The sequence below is a fragment of the Podarcis muralis genome, chromosome 9, assembly GCF_964188315.1.
Source record: "Podarcis muralis chromosome 9, rPodMur119.hap1.1, whole genome shotgun sequence".
Lineage (NCBI taxonomy): Eukaryota > Metazoa > Chordata > Lepidosauria > Squamata > Lacertidae > Podarcis > Podarcis muralis.
This window is the reverse complement of record NC_135663.1, coordinates 52,242,371-52,269,687: the sequence shown is the minus strand read 5'-3', so window position 1 is coordinate 52,269,687 and position 27,317 is coordinate 52,242,371. Positions and strand designations below refer to the sequence as shown.

The 27,317-nt window shown below is 42.5% G+C and overlaps 1 protein-coding gene across 9 annotated transcripts in view; it reads left to right on the top strand.

The window, feature by feature from the left end:
- FAT1 (FAT atypical cadherin 1) overlaps positions 1–27,317 on the top strand; it is a 120,165-nt gene that overhangs the window by 7,808 nt on the left and 85,040 nt on the right. For all 9 annotated transcript variants that reach the window (XM_028743898.2, XM_028743902.2, XM_028743901.2 and 6 more), the window contains one exon: positions 921–4,210. In XM_028743898.2, the coding sequence (XP_028599731.2) occupies positions 940–4,210 (3,271 nt within the window). In that variant the 5' untranslated portion in view covers positions 921–939. Of the gene's footprint in view, positions 1–920; positions 4,211–27,317 lie in introns of those variants that run through there.

Below are 27,317 nucleotides of genomic sequence, written 5' to 3'. Positions count from 1 at the left end.
GGTGGCATTACTGCAGTTGTCTCCCTTCCCTTTTCCTGTGGGACAGAGAAGGGCAGGTAAGATAGTTGGGCGTTTCTTTCACTTATCTCAGAAATAGTGCTGCATCATTCTGCCTGATCAAAGGAGTGCTGTGGTGCTTTCGCAACCAGCCTCTTCTGGTTGCAAAGGCCCAGGAGAGGCAATCGGCTCTATACAACTGAATTTAACCAGTCCTTTCTTGGGTTGGCAGGGACACGGGTGGCATTGTGGGTTAAACCACAGAGCCTAGGACTTGCCAATCAGAAGGTTGGCGGTTCGAGTCCCCGCGATGGGTTGAGTTCCCGTTCCTCTGTCCCTGCTCCTGCTAACCTAGCAGTTCGAAAGCACGTCAAAGCGCAAATAGATAAATAGGTACTGCTCCAGTGGGAAGGTAAACAGCATTTCCGTGCGCTGCTCTGATTCGCCAGAAGTGGCTTAGTCATGCTGGCCACATGACCCGGAAGCTGTCTGCGGACAAACGCTGGCTCCCTCGGCCAATAAAGCTAGATGAGCGTCGCAACCCCAGAGTCGGTCATGACTGGACCTAATGGTCAGGGGTCCCTTTACCTTTACCTTAACTTCTTGGGTTGGCAAGAATACAGAGGAAGATCATTCCAACTGTTAGGAGACAACTATTATTTAGCCTAGGGAAGTAGCACTAGGTATTATTTTCAGGGAAATCCCTTGAATTGTAAACTAGGCTTTCAATTTCAGATTTTGGTTTATTGATTTGTAGAGAATACATTATTTGTGACTGATAGCATTCTTTCTTGGGCAGAGTTCCTTATGTCAAGTGTGGTGGTTCTTTCTCAACAAGTCTATGGGGAGTGAGTAGCAAACTTTCCATAATAGTTTGGAAAACCCTGATTGATACTCTTTTGTTTTGTTTTGTTTTGTTTCAGGTTTTTGGAACTTGCCTCCATGGAGAGCCATTTGACCATGTTGCTGCTGCTTCTGTTGCTGCTTGTGCAGCATTTTGGAAACTGTGAAGGAAATCCAAGACTGCATCACACGTCGCCAATGCAGTTTACCCAAACTCATTACAATGCCACGGTGTATGAAAACTCTGCGGCCAAGACTTACGTTGGACATCCGGTGAAAATGGGCATTTATATCACGAACTTGCTGTGGGATATAAAATACAAAATAATTTCTGGGGATAACGAGAACTTGTTCAAAGCGGAAGAGTATATCTTGGGAGACTTTTGCTTTTTACGAATACGGACCAAGGGAGGGAACACAGCTATACTTAACAGGGAAGTCAAAGACCATTACGTGTTAACTGTGAAAGCAATAGAGAAGAGCACAAATATGGAAGCTCGTACGAGAGTCCGAGTGCAAGTGTTGGATACAAATGACTTACGGCCTTTGTTTTCTCCAACTTCATATAGTGTTTCATTGCCTGAGAATACAGCAATAAGGACGAGCATTGCCAGAGTTAGCGCAACAGATGCAGATATTGGAACCAATGGAGAGTTTTATTACAGTTTTAAAGAGAGGACAGATATGTTTGCTATACATCCAACCAGTGGCATAATAGTCCTGACTGGCAGACTTGACTATTCAGAGACAAACCTTTATGAAATGGAAATCCTTGCTGTGGATCGTGGGATGAAATTGTATGGCAGTAGTGGCATCAGCAGCATGGCAAGGTTGACTGTTCACATAGAACAGGCTAATGAGTATGCTCCGGTTATCACGGCCCTTACATTGGCTCCTTCAGAGCTTGACAAGGATCCATCATATGCAATCGTAACAGTTGAGGACAGGGATCACGGTTCAAATGGAGAGGTAGCGTCTTTGAGCATTGTGGCAGGGGATCCACTCCAGCAGTTTAAAACTGTGAGAGCTTTTCCAGGAGGAAAAGAATATAGAATAAAAGCTGTTGGCAGTATCGATTGGGAGAGCCAACTGTTTGGCTATAATCTAACTCTGCAAGCTAAAGATAAAGGAAACCCTCCCAAATTTTCTCCTGTCAAAGTAATTCATGTGGCATCCCCCAAATTTAGATCAGGACCAGTCCAGTTTGAAAGAGCTGTTTACAGGGCAGAAATAAGTGAATTTGCCCCGCCAAACACTCCTGTGGTTATGGTAAAAACTCTGCCTACTTATTCCCATTTGAGATACGTGTTTAGAAACGCACCAAGCAAAATCAGATTCCACTTGAATCCTTATACTGGCCTTGTTAGTACTTTAGATCCCATAAATGCACAGCGTGCATCCCATATTGAATTTGACATTATGACAAGTGACAGAAAAGCCTCTGCAACAGTATCGATTAAAGTTATAGATATGAATACTCATTCCCCTGAATTTACCCAGACTTCTTATAAAGCTTCGTTTGATGAGAATGTTCCTATAGGTACAAGTGTCACGAGTGTGAATGCAAAAGATCTTGACGAAGGTGAGAATGGCTATGTGACATACAGTATTGCAAATGTAAGCCCTGTTCCTTTTGTGATAAACCACTTTACTGGTGTTATCAGTACCTCTGAAAACTTGGATTATGAATTAATGCCAAGAATCTATAAATTGAGAATTCGAGCTTCTGACTGGGGCACACCGTATCGCCGAGAAGTTGAAGTCCCTGTTACTATAGCTTTAAATAATTTGAATGATAACACTCCACTGTTTGAGAAAATAAATTGTGAGGGAACAATCCCCAGGGAACTTGTTGTTGGAGAACAAATAACAACTGTGTCTGCTATTGATGCTGATGAGCTGCAGCTGGTACAGTACCAAATTGAATCTGGAAATGAATTAGATTTATTTAGTTTAAATTCCAACTCTGGGGTGCTTTCCTTGAAGCAATCATTAGGAGATGGCTTGGGTGCAAAAGCAACTTTTCATAGCTTGAGAATAACAGCCACAGATGGAGAAAATTTGTCAGCCCCATTATATATTAACATTACTGTCATTGCCAGCCGCAAACCAGTATACTTAGAATGTGAAGAGACTGGTGTCGCCAAAATGCTGGCGGAGAAACTTTTGCAGGCAAATAAGCTGCATGGTCGTGGTGAAGCTGACGATGTGTTTTTTGACACTTACTCTGTGAATCTGCATGCGCCTCAATTTGGAAATAGCCTTCCCAGAAGCATTGAGGTAAAAGAAGATCAACTCATCGGTTCCAGCATCATACATTTGAATGCTAGTGATCTAGATACTGGTTTCAATGGAAAGCTTGTCTATGCTATCTCTGAAGGTAATAACGATAGCAGCTTTATCATTGGTATGGAGACGGGAATTCTAAAAATCCTTTCTGCCCTTGACCGAGAAGTAAAAGATCAATATACATTGAATATTACTGTTTATGATCTTGGGATACCACAAAAGTCTGACTGGCGTCTTTTAGATATCAGGGTTCTAGATGCCAATGACAATTGTCCAGAATTCTTACAGGATAGCTATTTTGTGGACGTGACCGAAAACACGAACCCAAATACAGAAATCATTCAAATAGAAGCCATAGACAAAGACCTGGGGACTAATGGGGAAGTGAGATACTCTTTTCTTACAGATACTGACATGTTTGCCATTGATAGTGTGACGGGTATTGTAAAAGTTGTGGGGCCTCTGGATCGTGAAGAGCAACCTGTGTATTTTCTGAAAATAGAGGCCAGGGACCAAGCTAAAGAGGAAGCACAGTTATCTTCAACCGTTCTGCTGAAGGTGTCTTTAGAAGATGTCAACGACAATCCTCCGAAATTTATCCCTTCTAATTACCGTGTGAAAATTCGAGAAGACCTTCCGGAGGGAACAATCATCACATGGCTAGAAGCCCACGATCCTGACTTGGGCCAGTCAAGCCAAGTGCGGTATAGCCTTTTAGATGGTGGGGATGGAAGTTTTGACGTAGATAAACTTAGTGGAGCAATTCGTGTTGTACAGAGGCTGGATTTTGAGAGAAAACAAGTTTATAATCTGACAGTACGGGCCAAAGACAAAGGCAAACCAGTGTCATTGTCGTCTACCTGTTACATTGAGATTGAAGTAGTTGATGTAAACGAAAACCTTCACCCTCCACGCTTTCCCAGCTTTGTGGATAAAGGTTTTGTAAGTGAAGATGTTCCCATTGGTACTTCAGTGATGACTCTGTCGGCTTATGATGAGGATACAGGAAGAGATGGCGAGATCAGATACTCGATAAGGGATGGATCTGGTGTTGGAATTTTCAAAATAGATGAAGAAACAGGTAAGAACTTGTTACATTCTTCTGGTTTTTATTATGCAACCTATTATATTGCTTTCAAAATAAGACCTTGAGTTAAATGTCCTTGAAACAAACAATAATTTATTTGTGCGCAGCGCATCATAGTGTTTGAAGGCTCTGAAATCAGTGAACGGTGTTTCATTTTTGTTTGCTACTTTAGTTTTTGTGTGAGGGTGGGGCTGGGCCAAGGCAGAAAGAAGCAGTGCTGGAAATACAGAAGACAACGTCATCCCTTGTGCAGGTTCCTATATTCCCATACTTTGGCTGCAATATTTAATCAACTTTCTGGGGTGTAAGCTCCACTTCCTTCTCAGTTGACGTGGGTTGCACTGTCAGTCCCGGGAACTGCCTATAGGCATTGTCCATAAGGAGCCTTTATTGGAATATTTGTAAAGATACTTTCTTTTATAAGGTTAAAAAGTAGCAGCATGCAAAATGTATACAGTGCAACAAAGATGCAAGGCCCAACTGTATGAATGAAGTGGTGCAAACAACGCAGCATGTTTTAGTGGGCAGATTTACACAGTTGTGTAGGAAAGGTATGAAGTACCTGGGAAACCCAATTTGAATTAGATTTTTTTCCTGTTGAAAATTCTCCTAGGGGTGGGAGATCTCTTTCATCCTGCATTGTCTCACAGGCAGCCTTCCATAGCCTGCATGTTGGTGGTGGACGGAGCCAGAGGGGAAAAGGGAGCAGAGCAGCAAATATAAATACAGTGGTACCTCGGGTTAAGTACTTAATTTGTTCCGGAGGTCCGTTCTTAACCTGAAACTGTTCTTAACCTGAAGCACCGCTTTAGCTAATGGGGCCTCCTGCTGCCACCATGCCACCGGAGCACAATTTCTGATCTCATCCTGAAGCAAAGTTCTTAACCTGAGCTACTATTTCTGGGTTAGCGGAGTCTGTAACCTGAAGCGTATGTAACCTGAAGCGTATGTAACCCGAGGTACCACTGTATTACCTTTGTACAGTAAGCTTCATTTCAGCAGCCATGTACCAGTCAAAGGTTTCTATATTGCTGAACCCATCTATCCATCTAGTCAAGAGAATTTTGAACTTAGGAGGCAATTCTTGCCTGGGAGTAGACATCATTGAGCACAATTAGATTTACTTTAGGGTAAAACATGCAGCAAATCCATTTGTTTTTAAGAGAGGTCTGCAAACCACCTTTCCAGTTAAAATTCACTCTGTGACTACCCTGCACAATGCACAAAATGCCCCCAAAATGAAAATAGTCAATATTTACTAATTTTGAGGTGCTGAACACGCAAATGACAATAAAATGTGTCACTTTGCTCCTGTTTAGGAGATACAAAGATAGAAATGTGTAAACAACCGACTCCGCATTGAGTGCATAATTTCATTTGGCAACGCTGTATTCTACTAAGACAAACATTTAATATATTTAGGTGCCAGGGACAACGTTTCTCTTCAGGCAAAAACATTTCTCTTCAGCCAGGCATTTGGCTGATTAACATTTTATGACTTTTTAAACGTATTTGTGGTAGAGAGTTATTGGGTTGTTTTTGTTTCAGTATGTATTTTGTATTCTCATTTTGTATTTTTTTTCCCCTGTTGTGAACCACCCTGGGACCTTCAGGTTTACAAATTTAATAAATTATCATCATCATTACCCAATGCAAGATGAATGGACAACATGATTATTGGAGCTCACTGCCAGTTTAGTACAAATGGGACCTGCAACAAAACATTGCTGTTGATTTCCTGTTGGAAGTGTTTTTGTCTCTTTTTCTTTCAACCCTTTCTCTTTTTATTTTTTAAATTTATTATTACATTTATACCCCACCTTTCCTCTGAGGACGTCAAGGGGACGTGCATAGTTCTCTGCCTCTCCATTTTATCCTCGTGCCCAGTGAGGTACATGGATTAGGCTGAGAGACTGTGACTGGCCTGAGGTCACCCAGTGAGCTTCACAAGTGGTGATTTTGAACCCTGGTCTCCCAGATATTAATGCAACACTCCAACCTGAAGGTTTCAAAGGACAGGTAGAGTAAGATAGACAGTGGTGGGGCTTGAAGATAGCCTGGATCATTCTTCTTTTTTTGATGGTGAGATAACGAAAGTGGATGAGGCTTAAATCTGAGTTGGTATGCCTAGGATGGCCCTGTCAGTCCCCAATTGACAAAAGTACAGTGGTACATCGGGTTAAGAACTTAATTCGTTCTGGAGGTCTGTTCTTAACCTGAAACTGTTCTTAACCTGAAGCACTACTTTAGCTAATGGGGCCTCCTGCTGCTGCTGCACCGCCACTGCATGATTTCTGTTCTCATCCTGAAGTTCTTAACCTGAGGTAATATTTCTGGGTTAGTGGAGTCTGTAACCTGAAACATATGTAACCTGAAGCGTATGTAACCCGATGTGCCACTGTTTGCTGGACTATAGTCCTAGAATTCTATATTGGATGCATAGGGTCTGTTTAGCATGCTTTTTAACAAAGTGTCATGAATAAATTGGATAAGAAGCCTAAAACATCCCTGTGGACATAACAGCCACACCATTCTTTAATAATTCGGTTTTGTTTCCAAACGCGAAATGGAAGATGGGCTGCTCTTGAATAAATACTCAGTTTGCTGTTTGATGAGAGAATGTGCTGAGGGCGGTGGTGCTCCTCCTTAAAGATCCTGCTGGAAAACCCTCACAGGGATTGGTAAATAGGATCTCAACATGAAAGCTTGGGGTTCTTCTATTCCTCTCTTTCTGGCTGCTTGAAAGTAAGCATTGTTTAGCAGTGACCCCTATTGACTGGGTCATAGCCTGGTCTGATGAAAACAGCCCAGCCCAGGAGAGAACTGAGATTTACTGACCTTGGGTGTGAAACAGTTGCATTTCGACTGGAGATTTCCTTGTAAATGAGAATCAGTTCATTCAGTGAAGTACGCATGGAGGTGAATTTTTTTTTTTAAAGGTCTGTGTCTTTTCCTTGAAAAACATTTGACAAGCAAAAGGAGTCTTGAAAGGAAATAATTGTCAAAAGCTGTGGAAGGTGGTTCTTGTTATATTGCTGCTGGTACAGCTGTCATATTGCAGATGAATTTCCTATTGAAACATCTGCTTAGCTTTTGAAGTATAGATTAAGGTCAGTGAGGGGAGGTGGGAATGATAGCATAATAACGTTTACTCTTTTTCTTTCAAGATTTTACATGTATGATTTGGAAACCTTTTGAAAAGGGATAGACATAGGCCAACAAGACTTGGCATTCTTCCACTTTTATGTAGCAACCTGTAGCACTCAGGTTCTGGAATACTGTTTATTAAAGTAGCCTTAATACCAATCAAGAGTCCTGGTTTCTGTCACATGCATAATTCGATGTATATTGCTGACAGTTAAACTTACCTGAATCTGAATCAGTTAAATCTGAATTGCTTCTGCTCTCATATACCTGCAAGATGTCGCAGCATCTTGTGAAAAAATTAAGAATGTCACTCACATCATAGAGCTGTAGGGTTGGAGGGATCCCAAGGGTCATCTAGTCCAACCCCCTGCCATGCAGGAATCTCAGCTAAAGCATCCATGACCGATGGCCATCTAACCTCTGTTTAAAAACCTCCAAGGAAGGAGAGTCCGTAACCTCCCAAGGGAGACCGTTTGACTGTCTAATTTGAATTAGAAATCCATATAATATTGTTGCAAGCCACCCCAATCCCTGAGCAGTGTGATATTCCAGAGGTTCCAGGCCTTCACCTAGGGTCTATTTCCTTTTGGAAATGAGGCACAGTGGTGAGTTTATGGTTTATTTACACCAGTGATGGCCAAACTTGGCCCTCCAGCTGTTTTGGGACTACAACTCCCGTCATCCCTAGCTAACAGGACCACTGGTCAAGGATGATGGGAATTGTAGTCCCAAAACAACTGGAGGGCCATATTTGGCCATCACTGATATATACATATATACAACCTGAGCCTGTGATGAAGGAGTTCACAGCATCAACACCCCAAAAGGGTCTTGTTTCTTCCATAGCCACAGCCTTTGATTCAAACAGACGTCAAACATCATGCGCTTCATCTCTGGCTTTTCAGTTTGCTGCCTTTTGGCTGAGTGATGTCACACACAATAAACTCTGCCTTTATTTGTACAAGTCATTTGATGCTTTGTTCTTTTACTGGCCCATCAGCTGGGAGGCTAGCTTGTCTTAGTTAGCTTTCAACACTTCCTAGATCCAGGGATTAGAGTGGCCTAGCACTCAGCTTAACATCCAGAAGCTTGATTAAATTCTAACACTTGCTGATTCTCGGGATTATGGTAGTCTTCCAACCACAAACTCATAATAATATAATTGGTGGCTATTTAATATACTGTTTTGCTCAACATCTAGGAGGGAAGACAGAAAATGCTGAATATATGGAGATAAGGAACAAATGCAATGCTCTCAAGTTAATGTATCAAATTGTTCAATATTATTATTAAAAATATCTGGACTCCTTTCTACATAGAGTTCAACATGGGGAAACTTTCTGAATCTATCCTAAAAACAACAGGCCCACACAACTGAAATGTACAATTACAGAATCACACACATTTAAAATACTGTCGTACCTTGGATCCCGAACGCCTTGCAAGTCGAACATTTTGGCTTCCGAATGCCCCAAACCTGGAAGTGAGTGTTCTGGTTTGCAAACGTTCTTTGGAACCCGAATGTCTGACAGGGCTTCTGCAGCTTTTGATTGGCTGCAGGAGCTTCCTGCAGCCAATCAGAAGCCAGAGTTTGGTTTCCGAACATTTTGGAAGTGGAATGGACTTCCGGAACAAATTCCGTTCGACTTCCAAGGTACGACTGTATCTGCTTATGCTAGCAGTTCCAGTCCCTTAAGATATTAAAGAGAGGAAGTTATGGAGTCGGTGCCTCAACACAGAAAGGTGTGCTAATCCTCTCTCCTCAACCACAGGGGCAATGCTGAGCAAAGCATGGAGCTTCAGGTGCCTCAAATGAGGGCATGTGTGGAATAATGTGCTTTTGGATGCTTGCCTGATTTTTGCTTTTAAGGTAGAAACCAGCACTTTGCATTTAGAAGCAAAACGTCAGCCAGACCAATTGATCCAAAACTGAAGAATGGCTGAATTTTTGTACCAGTTGATGCTTCCAACCCTTTTCAAAGGAATCTGCCACCGCAAAGAGCATTTCAGTAATTTGGGGGTGAGGTTACCAATCAGTGGGAACAATGACAAGCCAGCTTACCAACGAAGGCAAAGAGAGGCTTCTTCCAGCCACCTGCACCACCTGTGAATCCAGAAGCAGTGTAGGATTTTGGAGGTCCTTTCCCATGTATATCATATGTTTCATCCAGCAAACATACAAACTCTGTCTTTAAACCAGTCTGATTAATTGCTGTGTGTATGTGTACGAAAGAGGCATCATCCATGCTTTGCATCAAGGAAGGAACTTGTGATCCTCCAGATATTCTTCAATCCTAGCTCCTATCAGCCCCAGCCAACATGGGAAATTGGTGAGGAATGATGGGAGTTGTAGTCCTGCATATTCTGGAGGGTTCCCGGTCACTGATTTACATGTTGCTTGGAGATAGTTTTATATGCTTCAGACACATTTGCTTCACAAATTGGAGCTTTTGTACGTACCTCAAATGGCGGCATCTTAATGTATTGTGTTATTGGACTTCAGAGTCCATCATAGGTTGGTTGGTTGGTTGTTTTTTTAAGTCAGTAAGTGTTTAAGGACAAATAATTAAAATCCATGTGCAAGGAAAGGGGACTTAACACCTGATCATTTTTCTGTGCAAAGATTATACATTGTGTACATGCTCACTTGTGAGGTGGCGCACGCAGGCATTTGATTGATAAAATAACAACGGCTTGAAGGCTGGAACAGCTTCCTGATGCCTATACCTGAGTCACAATGAACACTTGGAGCTTGCTGCACAAGTGAAGTGTGCATTTTTTTTCTATAGAGAGGTTATCTACATTAAAGTAAAAGGTCAGATATGAAGTGGGCTACGATCTCTTTAAAAAGCGAAGAATTTTTAGCCTCAGGGTCAAGTATCTCACAGCCTTTGCCTGCAGTGAAGTTGGAACATGCTCTGCTTTACCTTTGGTCAAAAGTTAAAAGGGGTCCCATGACTTGCTTCGTATTATGTGAGAACAGCAGGCGTTTCCATTTAGAACTTCTGCTTGCCTTTAATATTCTTTCTTTTTATGTTAAAATTGGCATGTCTTGTCAGACTTACTCTTGCAGACAGGAATTTAGCAACTGTGTAACTAATTGGGTGTGTTCCATAGCCCTGGGGACTGTTCCTTCACCTTTCTTGGGTAGTTTAAGAATCCATTCTTCTCCCCCTCCACCTTGTCTATCTCCCCACTATTTCTTTTGGTGTGAGTGCTGTAAGGGAGGAAAATACAAATATGTTTAACACAAACCAAAGGCTATCTGAAAGTTTCAGCAAGTGTTGTAGTTGAATTAAAGTTCATATTTCTTTCTTGTTACTCAGTGCCTGCTTCTCAGTGAGCAGAAAAAGACGGAGGAACAGGGAGTGGCATCATGGGGAGGTACAGGCAACAACCGATTTGCATGGATGCTATGCTCCTGAATCCTGCGCATGTTGGTGGAGCAGGCATAAGCCTGCTCTGGCCACTTCCAGGGTTGGAGTGATGTGCACATGCACAGTCATGCATCAATTGGATGTGCGTAAGTTGGTCATTGCCTGTACAACAATATGCGCTGAGCAATGATGTCCTGGTACAATTTGCCTCACTCCCAAATTTTTGGCTCCTAATAAAATATGAGTAGTGCTTAGTAACCAGGCATGCATTGAACCCTTACTGAGAAGGCAAATTCTGTATGCCGGAGCAATGTCATGCTGATGCCTTTATCTTTGTATCTAAATCAGCACAGATGGCAGGCTACTGCTGCAAGTGGCCTTGCCACTGCAGTGTGTACTCAAAAAAGCTAAACAATGGTTCTTTCACATCATGGAGCAGAGCTATGTGTCTCCTGGATCAGCTGCCAGTGAGCTAATGGGCTCAATGCAAGGTGTCTGTACTAGAATGAATGCAAAGCCCTCAATAGCTTGAGACCCAAGGAGCTTTAAAAGCACCCTTTCCGCAATATCAACCACTTGCAATAGGCTCTGTTGATGGTGCTGCCATTGGGGATTGGCAGTGACCCTAGACAGGGCCTTTTTGTTGGTGGGTCCATGTTGGGGGAATGCCTTGTCATGAGTCCCTGATAACCAGGCAACATCCAATGGCAGCACCACAGTGTCTCCCTCATTATTAACTTACAGGTGAAATTCAAAAACATGTTTACCCCAAGTATTTGAAGATACTGTTCCTGGCAACACTGACATTATATTCCCTGTAAAAGAAGGCAAATGCTTGTTTGTTTTCAGAAGTTTTAATTGCATTGTATTATTGATGATGCCCTGGGCTCCTTTGAGATGAAGGCTGGGAAATAAATTTAATGAATAAATTATTGGTGCGGAACCTGCGGCTTTCCAGGTGTTGCAGAAGTCCAACTTTTAGGGGCCCAGCTGGCATGGTCCATGGAGGGAGATGGTGGGAGTTGCAGTCTAGCAACTCTTTCAGAGCCACAGGCACTGAGCAGCATTTGAATCCCGGGCTTGCTGACCAATTGAGCCTCCAAACAGCAGGTGAGGTGATAAACCTGTGTCTGGATTGCACCACCTCAGGTCACAGATCATGTGCTTAAATGTCTCTCCATAGCAACAACAAAAAGAAAAGCATTGTGGAAGCTAGAAACCTTCCTCCCAATATCTAATTTGCTATACGAACAGGTTAATATTTTAACGCACAGACACAGTCCTATCAGGAGTGCAGACTAAAGTGGTAGAATTGAGAAATAGGTTTACCTCCTCATTCAATGAAGCAGAAACACAGCGCTTAGTTAAACTGGAACTCCCTCCTCCAGGAGACAGTGATGGGCACCCACTTGGACGGCTTTAAAAGATGGAACCAATTCATGGAGAAGAGGGCTATCTCTGGCCATCTGCTATGATGGCTATGCTCTCCCTCCACAGTTGGAAACAACAGTGATTCCAAATACCAGTTGCCGAATGCCACAGGTGGGGAAAGGGCTCTTGTGCTCATGTTCGGCTTGCTGGTTTCCCACAGGCATCTGGTTGGCCACTGTGAGAACAGGACTCTGGACTAGATAGGTAATTGGCCTGGTCCAGCAGGCTCTTCTCACGTTCTCACCTTCTGTTGGAGAGAACTAAGCCTAACATGCAGCAAACAGGCACCACCCATTGCCTAGAATGCTGCTTGATTCTGTAGAACTTCACAAGCCCCTTTTCTCTTCGCTCTGATGTACATTTTATACTATCCACTACCTGGTCACATCTTCATACTGTGACTTTCCACTCCACTTGTAAAACTCTTAGTGCTGGTTTCTCCAGATCTCATTCCTCTCCAGCCCCACAGTGCATCTTATTCTGATATGTAAACAAGAGATGCCTAGCCAGCGCTAGGCATTACGCTAGGGAATTTATGTGTGGGAAATCACAATGATAAAGAAACAGGGGAGCAAATAGTGTCACATGTGTCCCAGCAGTTAACTTTGGCTTTGGGAAATCGGTATACAGTAGCAGTGAGCCTCCCACCCCCACCCTATCCTCTTTTTGGCTGGGGTCCTAATCTGCTGTGCTGTGAAAAATTTGGTCTGGAATTTTCTGCTTGGTCCAAGAGCAAATGGCCTTGTCGTGCCCGTCATGTATTGTTAAAAAAGCAGACTGCGTGAAAGTGACGGCAGATAAAAGCGGAATGTGTGTACTGATTATGTCTGTATAATTTTTGGTGCAGCAGCGGTGTCCTTCTCCTTTGCCTTACTTGCACAAAAGATTAGTAGCAACCGTCGTTCAGCTCTTTTCATCTATTGTCTCAGAAGCATGGCATTTCCATTGTGGCTAATTTTGAAGTACAAGGACGCATGAAGAGGAGAACTTCCAGAACACATACCTTGCTGCATGGATTTCTTTTCTTGTGTAGTGCTATGTTGAAATCCTTTGTCAGGTGGAAGTGGCGGGGAGTAAGGGAGCAGTTGCCTGCACTTAAATGGATGCGAGGTTTTTGTTCTCCTTTTTTACTGACCTGAGCAGTTAATGATCAACAACTGTTATGCCAGGTTAGGAATGTTGATTGCTTTTTTGGGGGGGAATTATATGGGCAATTATATAACCAGAAGGTTTGGTAATTCACTGTGAAATTAGGTTGCATAGTGTGATAGTTAAGATATGGCCTTCAAATATTATTTACATTTTTATTGGTAATTAGGAATAGCTGCAAAAGGCGTATTGGGTTAGTTTTTTACCAGTTTTAGCAATGATTTACTGAATAACGTTCTTAATTTTGCTTTGAAAAATGCAGCTGTTGCTATGGGTTTCTTTTCATGCACAACATTTTCTGCATTGAGAAGGAAGCAGATCCATAAAGGCTTAGAAGCAGAATGTCATATTTCATGGAGCTGGGTTGTAAAGAGAGAGAGACCCAAGATGTCTTTGGCCACCATGTTTCTACAAGCTACATGCTAAAAACTCAAAAATAGGTGATAGCTATTGTAGTTTAGACATCTGGTGGCTGCCTTTGCATGTCATGGTAAACCATGGCTTACCAAGCACAGGTGAATTACTCCTGCTTTGCTCTTTGTTGCTCCTCCCGGGAGGAAACAAACCACAATCCTTGATTTAGAGCTGTGTCCATCACATCATTGCAGTTTGTTTCACTTCTACTTTTGCTTCCACCAAGGTTGGTTCTTGGCTTATACAGTGCTACCTCAGGTTACATACGCTTCAGGTTGCAGACGTTTCAGGTTACAGACTCTGCTAACCCAGAAATAGTACCTCGGGTTAAGAACTTTGCTTCAGGATGAGAACAGAAATCGTGTGGCGGCAGTGCGAGGCCCCATTAGCTAAAGTGGTGCTTCAGGTTAAGAGCAGTTTCAGGTTAAGAATGGACCTCCAGAACGAATTAAGTTCTTAACCCGAGGTACCACTGTACTGATCATGGTTTATTAGACTGAAACAAACCACAGTCCCTGGTTTGGGAGCAACGCGAAGCCAGGGATTGTTGTTTGTTTCCTCCTAGTTCAACCACTTTACGGTTACTATGATGTACTAATGAGTCCATTGCGTTGCAGCAGGTAAAATGGTACAGTATTTTCAGCAGCAGGATCAATACGCAGCCCATAAGTTGTGATTTAAGGGGCTGTTGTCCACCACATCCGTTCCTTCCAACATGTGCTAGACTAATCCCATTGTTAAAAAAGTCCTTTCATTTTAGCATAGCATCTGGCACTAGAGTCTTATGCTTGATATTCAGTGTGATAAGTTAGTGGATTACAGCATTCCTTGATGACTTGCATGCATGTGAGCCATCCCAGATCAAAACCCACAGGTTTCTGGGGGTAGGAAGACAGCTGGTTGTGGCCTTCAGCAGAGAAACAGATGGGAGTAATGGGGGCCACTGGAGAGAGTGGTTAAGGAGGGGGATATTTTGATGAGAATAAAATGGAAGCTCTGTGGGTTTCTAGGGAACTATTGCACTCGCATGCTGATACCATTTTGGAAAGTGCTCCAGCAGGGCGCTTTCTGTGTGAGAGTGTTTCCAAAGTGATTTGCAAATGTGAATGGCACTTCCGTGGCGACATGGAACACGGTAATAATGAAGCTTCATGTGTTACAAAGTGTGTGATTCACAGGAGGGGTAGATGTCCTCACCTACACCACATGAAGAGTTCTGCCAGCCTAGTGAGTGGATGAATTGGTTCCAAGTATCGAGTGATCCAATAATATATGCACATCGCATGTATGAACTAGCACCATATCAGCATAGTGTGATGGAATGCCAGTAATGATGATTTCAGAATGGGGTGCCATGCCTGCTGATAACCTCAAAATGAAAAGCCCTGTGAAAAATTTGTAGCTTTCTTCAGTAAGCTGAGTGGCGCCTTGTTTAGAGTTTGGCAGTAGTTGTGTGTGTGTGTGTGTGTGCTTTTAAAAAAAATATAAAATTCTTCTTTAAAATATTTCTAGTCATGTTATACTAGAGCCTAGTGTAGTTCCCTTCTGTTTTCTTAAAATTCTGGATGATTGCCAACCTCTGGTTCACACTCCCTGTACATTTTCTTCTGTGCTTCCTACAAGAAATATAAGCAGCGCTGTTGTTTGCACTTTGCTGAAACTTTGCTGACAACACAATAGTTGGCTCTTTGCTTCTCTGCTGTGTACTCTCAAGCTTTTTCCATGTCCTAACACCAGAACTTCTGCAACATAGAACTGTTTCAGTGTATAACATCTGTATTACTTGTCCCATAATTTGACATGCAACCCAACCTAGTTAACTGAGGGGGGAAAGCTCGAGCTTTTAAAATAACCGCAAACTGAGATAACAATAGGAGCTGTCTGCTTTGGTCCCAAAAGATTTATTGAACTGGAAATAATATGTTGAGTTCTAAGGCAGCCCAATCAAGGACCCTAATTGCTTTTTTTAAAAAAAAAACAACCCTCATTGTCTTGAAGTATGCTTACACTTATTTTGTGACAGAGAAGACTTCTCATTCAGCTCCCCCATTTCCTCCAGATATTGTAGTACTGGACTCCAGTTTCTGTAGACTTAACTAACAGTAACATGCTGCTGCTGTTAGTTTGCTTGTTTTTTAAAAAAATATCTTTAAGTCCATTTTGCTTAAGTGAAGTCCATCACTTATATTTGAGAATACATATTCAGAATTTAATTATGAATATGGCACATGCTGTACAGAATGTTCTTTGTTGAACTTTGTCAGTCTGGCAAACACACACACACAAACCCCCACCCCTCCAAAACACATAACACACATATAATTGGCAAATGTAAAGCATCCTGTTATGTTGTTTCAAAATAGGTTTGCAGTGCGAAGCTCATTTTCATCCCACCTAGTTTGTATAAACAATGATGAACTTCATTTTTAAAATATACATATTTTCTGAAGCAGCTTTGTGAGGTACATTCTTGATCATAAATCGCTGATCAGAAATCATAGGTTTCTTAGGAGCTTCTTCAGGTTACAGGAAAGGGCAGGTTTCATGTTTGTGGGGTGTGCTTTAATTCTTTTAGAACCTCCAGACGCCCACCGACTGGAGCCACAAATAAAAGAGATGCACTTAGAATTAAAGAATACAGAGCCCAGGAGTTTAGAGCTGAATGAAACTCATAGTCCTTCCACATAAAAATTCAACTGCTGGTTAACCCCCCTCCCCTTGGGCAAGCTTTCTTCATGGAAGTATAATTTAGTGGTGTGTGCATCATTTTGTTGTGACCATTGTTAAACAATTTTGAGTAAAAAAATCATTGCCCATTTACTTCAAATCCAGAGATTTACCAGTAGATCTCAATCAGTGTTAGACTTACATTTGAGAATACCTGTTCATAAAAGGATATGGTGGAATTCAAATAGGAAATTTTGCTACTGAAATGGGTCCATTTGTGACTCAGTGGAGATTTCTGGGCACCAGGTTGATAGCCACTGGCCATAATTAATACCATTTCCACTGTGCGTGTTTCTCCTTGAATTCTGGACAAGTGAATTGTAAGAGCAAGCTACTGTCAAGCAATGTAGTTGAGATCACAGAATTGTGGAATTGGAGCATTGGAAGGGATATGGAGGGCTATCAAGTCCAAACCCCTGGCAAATAGATATTTCATTGTGGCAACCATAACCTAGATTTAAGGATGCCATTTGGCACCTAGCTTATATATCTGAGCTAACACTCATCAATCTTCTGTTCACTTGACCCTCTAAGTTAGGGTGGCAATATTTTTGACTAGCCCTACTCCTGTGCCTTTTATCAGCAGCTCAGAAATGAAGCAGGTGAAGCTATCCTTGGGATGGAGATGAGTGACAGTGCATGTCTCATCTTCTAACTTTCTGTATGTGAGGCATAGAACATGGCTTGGTAGTAGCACAGGAACACAGGTCCATGGCAGTTTTCCTTTCTGTCCTGGCATGTGAACACACAACAAAACAGTGATCTAGATGTGAACAGCTGTGTCTGTATGATTAGCAGTGTTGCACATGGCTACTCAGAAGTAAGACTCACTGAGTTCAGTAGGGCTTAACTACCAGGTAAGCTATGAGGATTAAGGACATATTAACATTCACTGGATTGTTTTCTGCATCCAGAAACAAGATATAGAGGTACCTCAGGTTAAGTACTTAATTCGTTCTGCAGGTCCGTTCTTAAACTGAAACTGTTCTTAACCTGAAGCACCACTTTAGCTAATGGGGCCTCCTGCTGCTGCTGCACCGCAGGAGCATGATTTCTGTTCTCATCCTGAAGCAAAGTTCTTAACCTGAGGTACTATTTCTGGGTTAGCAGGGTCTGTAACCTGAAGCGTATCTAACCTGAAGCATATGTAACCCGAGGTACCACTGTATTGTTATTAGTAAATATTCTGGCATGCTTTGACAAAATAAAGTGGTGATAGATAACTTGCATGTAGGCTTAGTGAAATGTTTGTGTACTTGTTGTGTACTTTAGTGTTCCTTAAAAATACTGACAGGAATGAGCCAGAAGTAAATCACCTGAGCAAGTTGGAGTTAACTCTTTATTAGCAAAAAGATCTGCACAGGAGTGTCAAGCCTAATGAGCGCAGCAACTCATCTCTGCAGGTCTTGCCCCCACGAAGCAGTTGCTGAGACTGAAGTTCCCTTCCTCTACAAGGTTTCTCCCAAGCAAGCTGAGACTGTGCCTTGGTGTTTGTCTTTGCTCCTCCCGCTTCAGGTCTCTCCTGGGCCTGGGAGACCAGAGGGGAGGGGAACTTGTTGCAGCAGGAGGGGGAGACACCCATACCTCTTCACCAGCTGGACTTCTCTTGGCCTCCCTCCTCTCCTCCTTCAGCTTCTGATTCTGGACTGGTCTGTGGTACAGGCTCTCCCTGCTCACTAACCCTATTACCTCTTCAGCTACTGACACATTTCCTTCCCAGTCTTCTTCCTCTTCTCCCTCTGACCTTATCATCCCACCACCAATCCCTATGCGCTGAGCCTTCTTCCCTTGGGGGTTCCCCAGCTGGTTCCTCCCACCAATTCCTCTGCGTCTAACCAGACCTGACAAGTACACAGTCATGGCAGCACACTGTGACTTTCATGTGTGAATCTTCCCATCCAGCTTAAAGTTGGACCCAGATACTACTCACCACCAGAGCCATAGTTTAGATCAGGCTTCCTCAACCTTGGCCCACCAGATGTTTTGAGACTACAATTCCCAGCATCCCTGACCACTGGTCCTGCTAGCTAGGGATGATGGGAGTTGTAGGCCAAAAGCATCTGGAGGGCCGAGGTTGAGGAAGCCTGGTTTAGATTGAGGAATGGTGGAAACATGGTTCACACATTGCAAATAATACAGTGTTTGTAAAGTTCTGTTGATGTTAGATGTTGGGAAAGATTGAGGGCACAAGGAGAAGGGGATGACAGAGGACGAGATGGTTGGAAAATGTTTTCAAAGCTACCAGCATGAGTTTGACCAAACTGCGGGAGGCCGTGGAAGACAGGAGTGCTTGGCATGCTCTGGTCCATGGAGTCACGAAGAGTCAGACACGACTAAACAACAACAACAAATAGCTCATTCAGTCCACCATATGAGACATCAAGTATTGAATATATACGTGTGGATCAAGGCCAGAGTTTATTTCTAAATGTCTGCAGTGTAACTCCCCCGCTTGAGTTTCCTTTCTCTTTCAGCCATTTAGCCTTGCATCACCCACAGAGGGCCATGCGAGCAGAACAGTTAATCTTACTTGAACTTACAAGTACAGAAGGAACCAAAAAGAACCATAAACCCAGGTCTTAAACAAAGATACAGATGTCAAAAGAAAACAGTTTCTTCTTACTTCAGATTAAGCTGTTGTTGGCTCCAGGATTTGTAAGCGGCAGCGTCATGCATGCTAACACAGAGCTTATGCACTAATACCAACGCAGCACATTCACTTGGAAAGGGCATCGTCTTTTTGAAGCTCGCGATGCTGCGAAACCTCTGCAGATAAACAACAGAAGCGTTATTTGTCTGTGCTGAAATCTGTTTGTCATTTGTGTCAGCTGTTTCAAATGACCGGTGGAGAATTGTTGGAATTCTTTTGGAACAGGAAAATTCATTTATGGAAGGGTATACATAGCTTGATATGGTGAAGGACAATCAGAACAATTAGCAACATCCTCTTACCTTAATTCTATCCAATCAAAGTGGGATAGCTTAGGCACTGGTGAAGGTAGCTCTGAGTACGATGATTTAAAGATGTATGTTTCGATCTTTAAAAGCTGGTGCTGTTTACATTGTGTGTACCTTATAAGGGAGAGTGTTTTCTCCTAAAAAGATAGTGTTGGGGCTGAGCAATATATCAATAGATTGTCCAAATCAGGTTTGAAGTCCATATCGTGGTTATCGGTTTCATAATTTTTGATCTGGCAATATATCTTGAATCGTGTGTGTGTGTGTGTGTGTGTGTGTGTGTGTGTGATGCAAAAAACACAATGTGGGACAAACTGTGAAGCAAGCCAGTGCCTCTACATAGCTACATCCTTATTTCAGACATTGTGACATATCAGTATATTGTGATGTTTAGCTGGTGATAAATAGCAGTTTGGAAAACCAGATATTGCCCTAGATAGCTTTAAAAAAAGTTAGCAGTACAGTGGTACCTCGGGTTATGAACTTAATTCATTCAGGAAGTCCGTTCTTAACCTGAGGTGCATATTCCCAACATAGGCTTCCGCGGTCCCGGAAGCGGATTGTGTTCGTATCCCAGGGCAAAGTTCGCAACCTGGGACACCTACTTCCGGGTTTGTGGAGTTCGTAACCCCAAGCGTTCATAAGCAGGGCTGTTCGTAACCCAAGGTACCACTGTAATTCTAAAACACAGCATTGTTCAGCTGAAAATGTGTGCCTTGCTGCCGTGTGTCTCTGTGAATAAATATCACTTAAAAAACTCACCAAACCAGATCTTTTTAACGTAGTTTGTTCTTTTGTGGTAAATGTATAAATTGTTAATTTGAACATGTATCATTAACACAGAAGGCAATAATGTTATTGTTGCTTGGTTACTAGGGCTGCAGTCCTGTTCCTAGTGGCTTACACTTTGCACTGCTGAAATCTGAGGGATTAAGTGCAGCTAACTGGGCAGAGCATTCCAGCCCACGTTTCAGCATATAAGAGCTAAAAAAAATTCTCTTGGAAGGTGGTGAATAACATTTAATGTAAACAGTCCTTTAACAATTAATTCAGTGGCTTATTATTTCCATCCCTATCAGAATGATATTATGTAATAATAGGACACTCCGTTGGCTAATTAGTACCAATAAATGAGATTAACCAGGGAGACAAGCCTTAAAACTTGCCTAGCAACCATACACTAACATTATTGCATAGCTGAACTTTGTTCCTGAGCAAGTACAAGTAAACTTTGTATCTCCTCCTGCCCTGAGATGTGTCTCCAAAGTAAGTGGGGAGAGGCGAAATATTTCACAAAAGCAAGAAAATAAAACACCCCTTGGGTAAATAAAATCACGTTGTTCACAACAGGTCTTATTTTTTTCCCCTGCAATGCAGTATTTGGTTTGTAGTTGTATTTATACGGTGTACGAACTGACATTTCAGTTTAGATTTATTTTTATTATTATTATTTTTAAAAAAAGACTCACTTCACCCCTCCTCCAGCAGAAGGATTGCTTCAAGGGGTTTTACAGGAGAAATGTTTGATTTTTTCCAACTGACATTTTAAGTGCTGAATAGTTCCTTGTCTCTATGACAGGATGTACTTTGTAGCTTAAATGCTTAGGGGCAACTGGTTTTGCCTACTTGAAACAACCACTAAAACCATGTGGTGCTGTTTGTTTGGCTTTTTCATGGGCGGCCAAGTAATACTCAGTTTTGTTGATATCTTGATTGGATGCTGTTAGCAAAACTGCAGACAAAGGGCTCGCTTGTGCTTTTGCTAGCCGGGACTTAGAGGTATGAGAAGTCTGGCTGCTTCAGGAGAGAGAAAGGAGCAATTTTTGCCCTTGGGAATTCTACAGGTTGAATGGCTTGAAAGCTTTGCCTACAAAAAGCAGCACACTTGCTTAACTGTTGCTGTAACTAGCTGTGGCTTGGGAGTTGCTCCCTTTTCTGTAATTTACTGCTGACATAGCTATGCATAAACTGGACCAACAGCTATGCAGAGAGATCTTATGAGGAATTTAGACTACATACAATTTTCCAAGTCTGATTTCTTTTTTTCTTTGTACTGGGTTAAACCTGGAGGCAGTCTGAAGGGCAAAAAGATCTGCTTTTAGAGTACGCGTTATCATCCATCACAGAAACCCATCCTTTGTGTTTCTGCATAAATAGAATTGATCTGGGCATGCCTCTTGATTGGAACAAAAGAAAATGGTTTTATTTTTGTTTAAGTACTTTTATATTCTGCCTTTTCCCCCAAGGAGTGCAGTGGTTCTCTTGCCCTTTCCCGCATTTTATCCCTACAACAAACCTGTGGGGCAGGTTCGGCTGAAAGATAGTGGCTGGCCCAGTGACACCCACCCAGTTTGGGTCGGAGTAAGAATTGAACCCAGGTCTCCATGGTCTTAATCTGACACTCTAACCACTATACCACCCTGGCTTTCCAAGTGGGGTCAGTTCATTTAGCAGACACGGATGGTGTGGTTTAAGGCAGCTTGTTCCAGTGTTGGTAAACAAGCATGGGATGAGGCAATACAAAGTAAGACATGTCTTTTCATGTTCTTTTCTTAAGGGTGAGTTGCTCAGATAGAGGAAGCAAGCTCAGGACAGCAGTTACATAGGGCAGATGTGGGGAATCTCAAGCCCATGGGCAGAATGAGGCCCTCTGGGTGTTGGTATTTGGCCCTCTGAACTGGGGCTCTTTCCAGACCCAAGTGTTTCTGTTTTCTAAGAACTGTCCTGGATTTACAGAAGCCATCCTGGCTTCTGATTTCGTCTTGGAATGTCCTGCTTTTCTTCAGGACATCCCTGTTTTCATCAAAGTAATATTGGGGTGTGTGGGGTTATGCGACCCCCGGACCAAGGAGATAAGTAACTATACAACCTCCAGAAGACATTTGAAGGCAGCCTTGTATAGGGAAGATTTTTTAAAAAATGTTTTATTGTGTTTTTATGTATGTTGGAAGCTGCCCAGAGTGGCTGGGGCAACCCAGTCAGATGGGCAGGGTATACATATGATGATGATGATGATGATCCTGATGATGGAATAAGATGTCCCTATTTTCTATTGGGGAAACGTTGGAGCAGCGGCGTAGCGTGGGTTGTCAGCACCCGGGGCAAGGCAAGTAATTTGCGCCCCCTAACCCGTGGATTTGCGCCCCCTAACTTGTGGATTTGCGCCCCCTAACCCGTGGATTTGCCCTAACCCCAGATGTTGCGCCCGGTGCGGCCTGCCCCCCCTGCACCCCCCACGCTATGCCACTGCGTTGGAGGCTATGTCTTTCTAGGCCACACCACCCACTGGTGCTGCTCCTTGAGTGTTCTTACCTATCCAGAATGCGTCCTTGAACTCTGATAATGCCCCTTGCTTACTGGATGGAGGATAGAGGGTGTGTGTGTGTGTAGAAACTGGACTCCTGTGCAAAGATAAAATTTACATTCATCGCTTAGCCCACTTTTATTGCGTGTGACCATCAGAAGGCTCCCCAGAAGCAGCAGACATCAGACCAAATGACTGCCTCATGCTGAGAGCTACCCAGGTGGCACAGGGAGTCAGCTACCTGGTTCATCCTACTTCTGCCAGAAACTTGAGTCTCCTGGTACCTTAACAAACAGAATGACACTATTTCCTGGAGTTTTGGAAACTTCTGGGAAGGGGTTTTCTTTGGTGGGTGCAAAATAGCACTGTGGATGGGTGGTTTGAGCAAGACAGGCATTTGTATATATTCCTTACCAAGATTGCTCATTGGGTTTTGTAGGAGGCAAAGCTTATTATAGCAGTCATCTTTCTGAGTGTGTGGCTTGTCATTACCTAGCTTTTATTTGTTTTCTTTTGGAGCATACACAGTTGTTATTGGAGGATAACAAATGCAGAACATAATGGAACTTGGAGGAATAGTGATACAAGATTTATCTTGAGCGCCATGCCTGTTGCAAATAAACAGGTCCATCTGTCTTCATTTCTCTCTGGAAGAGAATTTGATCATGCACTACGGGTTACTTTTTATTGTTATTTATGATGGCGATTGGTTGTGTGTTCATTTGCTCTATGGATAAAAAAGAGACAATTTTAATATGAATATTAAAGGAACACGAACATCATGGATGCCATCCTGCACCTACTGGTTAGCTTTCAGCTTTTGTATCCTGCTGTCCTCCACTGAACATAGTTTGGTATATATGAGGCATGGGTTACCCTCATTTTCTTCGCAATAGTCTTGTTAGGCTGGGAAGACGTGACTGGCCCAAGATCAGCCAGTGAGCTGAATGGCTGAGTCAAGATTTGAACTCAGATCTTCCTGCTCCAAGTTAGATGGTTTATCTATTACACCACAGTGGATCACTTGCAAGCCAATTGCATCTATATTTTCTCAGAAGTAAATCCTATTGTGTTCAGTGGAGCTTAAAAAGGTAAAGGTAAAGGACCCCTGACAGTTAAGTCCAGTCACAAATGACTCTGGGGTTGCGGCGCTCATTTCGCTTTACTGGCTGAGGGAGCCAACATTTGTCCGCAGACAGTTTTTCCAGGTCATGTGGCCAGCATGACTAAGCCACTTCTGGTTAAACCAGAGCAGCGCACGGAAACGCCGTTTACCTTCCCGCCGGAGCGGTACCTATTTATCTACTTGCACTTTGACGTGCTTTCGAACTGCTAGGTTGGCAGGAGCAGGGACCGAGCAATGGGAGCTCACCCCGTTGCAGGGATTCGAACCGCCGACCTTCCGATCGGAAAGCCCAAGAGGCTCAGTGGTTTACACCGCAACGCCACCTGCATCCCTCAGTGGGGCTTACTCCCAGGTAAATTTGCATAGGATTCAGTAATTAAGGACTGTGATTCACCTTGAGCTCGGCATTTGAGGCTTACTTCCGAGGGAGACACATGTAGGATTGCACTGTCAATTGCTTGATAAATTCCATTGAACTTAATTGGAAGCTGAGGAAGGGGAAGCTGGTGGACTCTTTAGGGCAATAGAGTGGCACCATCTCTCTCCCTGGCCCCATCCCTTCACTGCTCCACCTCATTTAGCGATATTGAATAGTGTTATTCTTCTAGTGCCACTTATTTAAGCGAAGGTGTTGAGTGAGCACCATAAAAATAATTTATATTTGCGTAGGCTTTTTCTAAGTGCTCCAAACAGTTTACAGACATGTCAGTAACATTTGGCAACATCTTTATGATAGTTCACCATTATTATCTCCATATTATAGACTGGTAGGTAGAGGCTACAAGGGTATAGATTGTATAAGGCCGTTTGCTGGCTGGATAGCTCAGTTGGTTAGAGCGTGGTGCTGATAACACCAAGGTTGCAGGTTTGATCCCCGTTTGGGGCAGCTGCATATTCCTGCATTTCAGGACATTGGACTAGATTATCCTCAGGGTCCCTTCCAACTCTACAGTTTTATGATTCTAAGAGATTTCAGCCAGCACTGTTGGGTCATTCTTGTAAGCACTATACCACACTAACACTTCTCTTCCGAAAAAGAATAATTAAGTACTTTTATTTTGGGTGCTACATATTTATTTTGCTTCTGAGGCTCAACTGTTGTATATTTTGCAGTTTCAATTTATATTCTGCAGCTAGAAACTCTTAGCAGCCTGAGGCAATCCTTCAGTTTATCTCTATTCTTAAAATATTAATTGCTTCTTAAATCCTGAAGGCAGAAGCCATCTAATGAAATTAAGATGTTCGATTCAAAAGAAAAGTTTCTACAACTTGTGTAAATGTGCATGCACACAAAAAATGTGAATGCAGCAGATTGCTTCAGATGACGGATGTTCTGATCCTTCAAATAATGGTTTGGAAGATTGGAAAAGTGCAACACGGAACATGTTCCCCTCCCCCTCCCTTTTCACTTTCACATGTTTTGGCGTTTGGGTTTTATTTTTGCATGTCATGGTTTGGAGTTTGTTGCTAGGCATGAAATGCCTGATGACGATGTCACTGCAAGTTTGCTTGGAGAAAAGTGGAAATGGCATGATGCAGGGTGGATAGAGGAAGAGCAGAGAGTGCAAAAGCCCATTGAATGTTGCTGATCTGTCAAATCATGGTTTGTAGTCGAGATTCTTAATCTGTGATCCATTGACCCCATGGGGGGGGGAGTGTCTCTGAACTAGGCACAATAGATATACAGTGGTACCTCAGGTTACATATGCTTCAGGTTACATACACTTCAGGTTACAGACTCTGCTAACACAGAAATAGTGCTTCAGGTTAAGAACTTTGCTTCAGGATAAAAACAGAAATCGTGCTCCGGCGGTGCGGCGGCAGTAGGAGGCCCCATTAGCTAAAGTGGTGCTTCAGGTTAAGAACAGTTTCAGGTTAAGAACAGACCTCCGGAACGAATTAAGTACTTAACCAGAGGTACCACTGTACTGTAGAGCTATGAATTTCCTTCATTATTTCTCCTATTACTTTTCACAAATTTCTTTGTGGGAAAAAATCTGGAGAGAGGGGAGTTTTCATCAGATTCTCTAAAGGGGTCCATGACTGCCAAAAGGCTAAGAAGCAATGGTTTGGGAAATATATATATATATATTATTTCGGCAGTGTCACCCATTAGCTCTGAACCAGTGTTCCTGATGAGGAATCTAAAATGTTTTACAGTAAATAAAATCAGGAACTCTGTTTCACGGCTTTTGCCTAGTGAAAATGTTAAGATAAACTGACATTCTCAACTCTCAAAAAAAAACCAACTTGCCTTGATGGAAAAATTGACATTTATGAGTCAACTGGCTCATAAATTCCCCACCCAATCTAACAGTATAGCTTGGTAGTTCCTTTTCTGTGGTTCCACAGATGGTAGATAACAAGGCCTGCTCATGGCAGCCTTTTATCATATCATTGTGTGGGTGGGGTGTGTGCTTAGCAAAACCAATCTTTGCTGCACTCTGGTCAGCACTCTTGATGCTTGGGGCCACAAGTGTGCAGCCTGTTAATGATAAATCTCTGGGCTGGGGCCACACATGAGCACAGGGCAGGGAATACTGGCTGGGCAGGTGTTTTGGTCCATACTAGTTGTCTTATGCTAAATGCTTTAGAGGTTGCAACTACTGGTCTCCATACAGTAATTCATTAGTTAAAATCTCACACTGAATGCAAAGTATAATTTACTTTATTATACTTTATTTACTTTATATACTCATGCAAAGTATAATTTACTTTAATTTTGGCATAATATTGTGTATATCACATTGCAGGAACAATGCAAAAAGTGGCAGAAATGTGTGTATGTTTTTAAAAGAAACGCCTAGCTTATTAGAATTCAGATTAATTAGGAATTGTAATCAATTTTTTGAGCATCATGTTCCGGAGGAGAATTTTTTTCTACTTTGTTTCAGATGTCACTCCCAGGATATGGTCTGCTTAAACTGCATTTCCACGCAGTTGCTGGGGAAAAAATAATAATTGCAGGTTTTGATTTCCATTACAGAGTCATTAATATTATTAATGAGAGTTCTGATGGATAAGCACACTTAAGGAGGATTATCTCTGGGAATTGGGGGCATTACTGTTTGCTAATGGGATAGAATTGGCATATGGAAAGTTGTGTCAGTCTGTAGCAAAATAATAAACCTGTTTTGGATTGTACATACTTGATTTCGGTTAGGAGAAGAAACTAGCCTCTTTGCACCGAGGCAATTCAATTTGAGGGGAGCGGGGTCAGTACTGATTTGTTGTCTTTTCAAAGCAGGCATGATTTGTCATCTCTAAGCTGTTGCAGTATGAACTAATTAATCTTTTTCTGCTACAGTGCTGCATTTATTAAATGCCTACTTCTGTTGCCTTCAGTGCCATTCATAAAACATGCAAGTTACGTTCTGACTCACAGTTGCAAGTGTGTATAAAGGGAGAATTTGAGCCAGTACTTTATTCGCTCGCTGGGCATTTTCTGCATCTGTTAATCACCAGTGA